Consider the following 7244-nt stretch of genomic DNA (forward strand, 5'->3'; position numbering starts at 1 on the left):
GCCCAGGAGATCATATGAAAGATACAAATAGGCTGTATTGCCATGAAATAGAAGAATTTCCAGATCAGTTGTTTTGTCCAGAACTTGAGATACTAATTGTGTCCACTAGTGGTGGATACTCATCAAAATTCCCAGATATGTTTTTCCAACAGATGATGAGGTTGAAAGTGCTTGCCATTAAAAATACATCTATTGGGACAAAACCAAATCTTTTGCTACCTCCATCAATTGAAGGACTGAAAAATCTTCGAACACTTTGCTTGGGAGGATGGACATTAATCAATATCTCTATGTTTGAAAAACTTGAGATGCTTCACACCATTGAGCTACTGGATTCTGTAATGAAAGAACTTCCTAAAGAATTAGCAAACCTAAAGGGATTAAAATTGTTGGAGGTATCGAATTGCAAAATAGGAGGCAATCCTTATAAGGTGCTTACCACATGTTTACATTCGGAAGAGCTGTATTTTGTTGAAAATCATCTTCCAGAACTGGTGCAGATTGGTCAGAACGCTGCTGATTTTTTCACCAAATTGGCTCCTTTGAGGTCCTACAAAGGTATCATATAGAAATTGGAGGTATAAATACTTCCAAGGATCATTCATCGTCTAAACTCATATCCATAAATAATTGTGAAGCCTGTATCACAGTGAAGCATTCCAAGCATTGCCCTGACCTTAGAGGGTCTTTTCTTTGAAAAATTCAAGGATAAGCGAAAGCATCATTCCTGGCATTTTTCCAATACAAGGTGAATGTTTGAAGGAGTTAAAAGAATTTGTACTTCGTGATTCTGATTGCATAAAATGGCTGATTGACACCACCAACGATCAACTATATCAGACTAGAATCCTTTTCGCCAAGTTGCAGAAGTTGAAAGTTGAAGCCATGGAGAGCTTGGAAGCCTTATGCCATGGTCCACCTCCTTCTGGCCTTTTTAAGAATTTAAAGGAGCTATTTATAGCAAACTGTAACCAATTGGCATTTCTCTTCACGACCACCACTGCTCAAATGTTGATGTTGGAAGTGCTGGAAGTAGCAGATTGTGGTAAATTAAGGTATATGATAAAAGTTGAAAATGACGATGAAGATATATCAGTGGGACTTGTGCTCTCAAACTTGAAACAAATCAGTGTCAAAAGATGTGAAAATCTGAAATGCATACTACCGATCTCTGTTGCTAGTGGTCTTCTGCAACTAGAGTCTCGAAATAGAAGAGCTGCTGAATTGCAATATGCATTCGGCGAAGATAATCATGAAAAAGCTGAAAACAGAACCAGACCAGCATTGACCTTTCAGCGTTGAAAATATTCAAGCTCATTAACTTGACAAATATCATTAGAATTTGCCCAGAAAATTATGATCCCAAGTTGCCATTGGATAAAGCAGTTGTAACGGGATGTCCACTGTTGAGAGGCATACCTTTAGATTCTGAAGTGAGACAAGAAGATGGTGATGAGGATATGGAGCAGGTAATATAAGGCTAGTAAGCGCGCACAAACATTACAATTTAGCCTACCAATTGCATCAATTACTTTCTAATTACTTATAATTGTGGTTTCTATTTAGGCTATGTTGCTTTCAACATCGAGTGGTGAGCACTGAGATCCAGTACTCGGGTCAGGACCGCAAATGATTTGGTACAAGCATCAGCACGACAAGATCGCTATTTTTATCGATTCATACTTTTGTTACAGATCTCAGTGTGGAAAAGGACTTGTTAATATCAAAATTAGATGGCAATACAGCAGCATGTGCTAGTTGAAGCAAAAGATCTCATAGAAAAAGTGGAGGAGGAGTTGGAAAGCAAAGCAGCAGCAACCAAGAACTGTTGTCATGTGGTTTTTCCTAATTGGTTGTCTCGATATAATGTTGGCAAGCATTTAGAGCGAATGACAAAAACAGTGAAGCAGTTCAATGAAAGGTTGACAGAGGCACCAAACCGCGTTCCATCACAACTCACAATCAAACGCTGTAACAATGTTAGTATCTTTGAATCTAGAAAGAGTCCGTACTATGAAATCCTGGCAGCTTTGGAAGATGATGCGGTTGACATGATTGGTCTTTATGGAATGGGGGGTTCCGGTAAGACATTCTTGATCAAAGAAGTGTGTAATCAATTGAAAAGAGTGAAATCTTTTGATGAGGTGGCCTTTGCCGTGGTGTCCAATTCTGCAGACATGAGAAGAATTCAAGGTCAAATTGCACACGATTTAGGCTTCAGACTTGATTGTGACATGGATGAGACTGCAAGAGCGAAAAACTATCCATGAGGTTAAATAATGGTGACAAAATTCTCATAGTCTTGGATGACATTTGGGAAAAGCTTGATCTTGAGGACATAGGGATTCCCCTTAGTAGAAATTGCAAGGTTGTTTTGACTGTCCGGCGCCAAGAAGTCTGTATCTTGATGGAGTGTCAAATAGCGGCCTATTTACCACTCCTAAGCGAAGAGGAATCTTGGATTTTATTTGAAAGCAATGCGGGCTTGATAATAGATATACACTAAAAAATTTGGCGCTGCTGATTTTAACAGAATGTCAAGGATTACCTCTTTCAATTATTGCTTTGGCTAGAGCTTTGAAAGACAAACCAAGCATGTTTGGAGGAAGCATTTATGACATTGGGAAATCATGACGCATAAAATATATCAGGTGACGTGGCAAATATTTTTAAAAGTCTGATATTAAGTATCGATCACTTGCGTGGTGATGAAACAAGATCACTTTTCTTTTTATGTGCTCTCTTTCCGGAAGATTCAACGATTGCTCGGGAAATTTTGATCAGATTTGCATTTGGATTGGGCATATTGAAGGATGTTGACTCATATGAAAGAGCTAGAGCGAAGTGGGCGCCGTCATTGATAAACTCATCGACTCTAATTTGGTACTACAGGAAGACGAAAAAAGACAATACATACGGATCCACGACTGGTGCGTGATACAGCCCTTGTTTAGCAAGGAAAGTCAGTGATCATGGGGCGTTTCGGGTACCGGACGGATTTAACTGATGGATATGGAAGATGCAACAAGATTATATTGTCATGATATAAATGAACACCTAGATCAATTAATTTCCCCAACTTGAGCTTCTGTTTGTTTCCTTGATGGTGGATGTACATCAGATTTTTCAGATGCTATTTTCATTGAGATGAGAGAGCTCAAGGTGCTGACCATAATAAATAAAACTACAAGGACAATCCCAAATCTGCACTTGCCTCGATCAATGGATGGGTTAAAAAAGCTTCGAACTGTGTGCTTGAGAGGATGGACCTTAACACATCTCTATTTTAGGAAAACTGGAGATGCTGGACACTATTGAAATCGTGTATTGTGTAGTCAAAGAGCTACCTAAAGAATTAGCAGAACTAAGAAGGTTAAGTTTGTTGGAAGTACGTGGGTGCAAAATGGGAGCAATCCCTTTGAGGTGCTGGCCAGATGTTCCCAACTTGAAGAGCTGTATTTTGTTGAGAATAGTCTTCCCGAAATGGTGTCAGATGATCATAATATTGTTAGACTATTTCACCAGATTGGCTCCTCTAATGTACTGCGAAGGTATCATCTTGAAGTGGGAAGTTCTATACATACTTTGGGGAATGATTTTATCACACAAATTCATATCTATAAATGGTTTCCACATCCCTGTCTCAAATGAAGGAATGAAGAATATGGCACAAAAGCTAGAGGTTCTTTTCTTGGAAAATGTCCAAGGAGACTTCAAAAACATCTTCCCTAGCATGATTCCAATAAAAAGAGAGTGTATGAAAGAGTCGACAGAATTTTTACTTCACGGTTCGACAACATAGAATGCTTCATTGACACCACAAATCATCACTATATCAGGCTACAACTGTTTTCTCCAGGTTGCTAAAGATGAGAATTAAAACCATGAAGTTCTTCAAGGCCTTGTGCTGTGGTCCGCTTCCTTTCAATCTTTTCAAGAATTTACAAGAGCTGTTCATTGCAGAGTGTAGCCAATTGCACTGTATTGTCTCTGTGGGCAAGCTGAATTTTTGTAATCTCAAGCACTTAAAAGTGGAGGATTGTCCAAAGTTGGCATCTATCTTCACATATTCCACTGCTCAAACTATGGTCTCGTTGGAAATCCTGACAGTACGAGATTGCATTTCCTGAAGCATATAATAGAAGATGAGGAGGAGGATGACATTACTCCAGCAGTGCCTATCTTCCAAAGTTTGAAACGAGCGTGCGTCAAGGGAAGGATTCAGCATTTGGAATTCATCATACCAGCATCTTCTCTTGGCGGCCTTTCACAACTAGAGAGTCTGGAAATAGAAGATGCCAGTCTGTTGAAACATGTATTTGGTAAATATGAACGTGAAGAAGCCCAAATCAGAGTGAATCCAACGGTATGGTTGGTCTTCCATATCTGAAAAATTTAAAACTTGTTGACTTGCCAAATGTCACAAGCATCGGCCCACAGAGTTATCACATAAGTTGGCCGGATGTTGCTGTACCATATATCAAGGGATGTCCACAATTGAGCATCCCATCTGATTTACATTCAGAAGCAATTCAGCAAAGTGGTGGCAAGTCCAGGGAGCAGGTAATACTAATGTGTGAATAGACACATATATAAGAAGAACGCATCTTGAGTGGTTAATTTTTTTTTTTTCCCCACCATGATTGTTTTTATTTTACTGATCATGTGCGCAATTTCGTAGGAGTGGGAACTTCCAGCAAAACAAAGCAGCGACATGGTTGTGGAAAGCGTAGAAGAAAGGGAAAGAAGTTGATGAGGCAGCTGTGTTGGAAATCATTCTGTACATTCCTTGTCGCCTATCATGGCTTCAGGTTCGAGTGAATTTTTTGCCAGCCACCAAGACAAAGGATTACCATCACATACTAGATCAACTTATTCAAATGAAGACAGAGGCTTTGCTATTGTCCCTTCTAATATTCAAGATGATTATGTAAATAGAGAGAATCAGAGGGGCAATAATGACATTCCAAGTGGATCTATCTCAACAGGTTCAGATTTTCACTTGCTGAAGCAGGATGATACTGGTAAAAATTTCTTAATTGTTTGTTTTTTTTTTCATTTGTAATTTTCAATGGATACCTATTTTTCTTTCTCTCTCTCTTTTTTTTTCCTCACTCTATGAAGTACAATCAGCTGCAGAGGTTCATCCCCACTTACAAGAATTCCAAAACGTGGTCACTGAAGAAGACTTCAAAAGCATAAAGGCTGTCCAGTTGATTCAATGACCACCAAGAGGTGAATCCTGATTCTTATTACTGTCTTTTACCATTAGTGAACTGCTCTTAGTAAATATTCTTGTGGTTGTTATAGTTTCACTCAATTGTTACCTATGTATATATATACATATTAACAAACTAATTTGATCCCTGCCATGACTATGCATGATTTGTGACGCTAAAAAATTAATCTAAATTTACTTATGCATACTATATGGACTTTTCACGATATGAATGTGTCTGATTTATGCCAACCAAAGGACCAAAGTAATAGTGAAGTAAAATTAACTTACAAACATGCTTTGCGATACAAACTCTGTTAAGGAACTCGGGTTAATTGATCTGGATTGCACAGATATATAGGAATAAGATGAAATCTAGTAAGCGGTGTATATAAGCAAAGCCTACAACAAACTCTTTCTCTCTCTCCTCTCTCCTCTCTCTCTCTCTCTTCCCAATTCTATAACAACTCAATAGGAATTTTGAACTACAGGGACCAAATTGACCTTATCCATAGTATTGAGAGTTGGTATCAACTTCCTCCTCCACTCCTTTAAGCATCATTAAACCTTATGCGTTTTTCTTTAAGTTTACAAATGTAAGTCCATTTATGAAGGTAGTCTAGAAATTGAAATTTATCATTTGGAAAATATTGCACAGAGTAGCAGAAAAAACAGGAAAGGGAAGCCTTCATAAGGATACTGGACTAGAAGAATCAAAAGTGGGAACATCAACCCAGGTAGGCGCATTACACTCTTCATTATAGCGAAAGATTTTATAGAATACAACCTAAAAGGCTAAAATTGTTGGTTATTAATGGATATAGGAGTTGATCGATAAAGAACAACAGTTTGAACTCGATGCAAAAGTTGCAAAGGTTCAAGACCCTACAGAGGTTCATCCTCGTCAAAAGAATTTGATGTAATGGCTCACACCCAAGAAGGCCTTCAAGAGCAAAACTTATGTTCATTGGTTCAATGAACTCGAGAGAGGTGTATTTTGAATCCTGTTACTTTCTTTTACATTAATAAATTACTCTCTCGTAAATTAGCTTATATGATAGGTTATAAAATTAAGTTCATCGCTGGACTTCAACTTAGAAACTAATATGTATCAAATGTCAATTAATGCACAGAGTAACATAGAAATAGCAAAGGTCAGTTTTGACAAAGATTCTGCAGCAGAAGAACCAACAGTCGGAACTTCATCGGAGGTAACTCCATCGCCTGCTTCTTGATGGATAACATGTAAAGAGGACAACCTGCAAGGCTTGTAATTGTTGGTTCCATTTGCAGGTGTTGATTGACAAACAACCACAGACTGCGACGGACCCACAACAAGCTCTTCAAGAATACAAAGGTATCTTTTGAATTTCTCTAAAGAATTAATATATCTTCCTAGGTTTCTCATCATGTAATAACTTCAAATTTTCAGTTGAAAATGCTTCCAAGCTTCAAATAAATTGCAACTTATTGTTATGACTTCCCAACTTTCTCCATTTTAAATGGCTAAACCGAAATTTGTATCATTGTTATTTGTAGCGGCTCTTCCTCAGCCCGTGGATCCAACAGTGCTTTCACCAAGTACTAGCATCGCTTCCACTTCCCTAACCTCAGAAGCACTGACTTCATCTTCAACAAAACAGCACCCTCCGCGGAGGAGTTGGTTGATTTTCATGGTCTATTTAAGATTAAGGAAAGACGAGCTCGCTTACTTGATGAAGCATTTGTCAAATATCCACATTTAAGGGAATGGAAACTCACACAAAGGACTCCTAGGATTTGCAAGATGGGATACAAGTGCTTAGCTGACATGCTAGCATTTTTAAAATCAGAGACACCAAAGACAGTGGATGATTCAAAGATGGAGGAATTTGAAAATCTATATTATGAACTGGAATTTTTTGGCTTTGACAAGATTTGGTTGGCATCTACTCGCCAGAGACTGACGGATATGCTAGCTGATCATGATAACAAGTTGAAGCGCTGGATCAGTTGGAGTCTCAATTAGCAACTTAGAAGAACGACT

General features: G+C 38.4%; 2 protein-coding genes across 2 annotated transcripts; both read left to right on the forward strand.

Moving 5' to 3' along the window:
- The first annotated feature begins 1202 nt into the window (after nucleotides 1-1202).
- On the forward strand, nucleotides 1203-2970 carry LOC114761648 (putative disease resistance protein At4g10780). Its single transcript, XM_028951065.1, has 2 exons — nucleotides 1203-1469; nucleotides 1567-2970. The coding sequence occupies exon 2, from the start codon at nucleotides 1734-1736 to the stop codon at nucleotides 2268-2270; it is 537 nt and encodes a 178-aa protein (XP_028806898.1). The 5' UTR covers nucleotides 1203-1469; nucleotides 1567-1733; the 3' UTR covers nucleotides 2271-2970.
- A 3221-nt stretch (nucleotides 2971-6191) lies between these two features.
- Nucleotides 6192-7189, forward strand: LOC114761509 (uncharacterized). Its single transcript, XM_028950901.1, has 4 exons — nucleotides 6192-6208; nucleotides 6352-6429; nucleotides 6512-6575; nucleotides 6758-7189. Exons 1-4 carry the CDS (start codon nucleotides 6194-6196, stop codon nucleotides 6961-6963), a joined length of 363 nt encoding a protein of 120 aa, XP_028806734.1. The 5' UTR covers nucleotides 6192-6193; the 3' UTR covers nucleotides 6964-7189.
- Nucleotides 7190-7244: the final 55 nt, after the last annotated feature.

This window comes from Neltuma alba, unplaced genomic scaffold (genome assembly GCF_004799145.2).
Source record: "Neltuma alba isolate B1F8T4 unplaced genomic scaffold, ASM479914v2 tig00001702_pilon, whole genome shotgun sequence".
NCBI lineage: Eukaryota > Viridiplantae > Streptophyta > Magnoliopsida > Fabales > Fabaceae > Neltuma > Neltuma alba.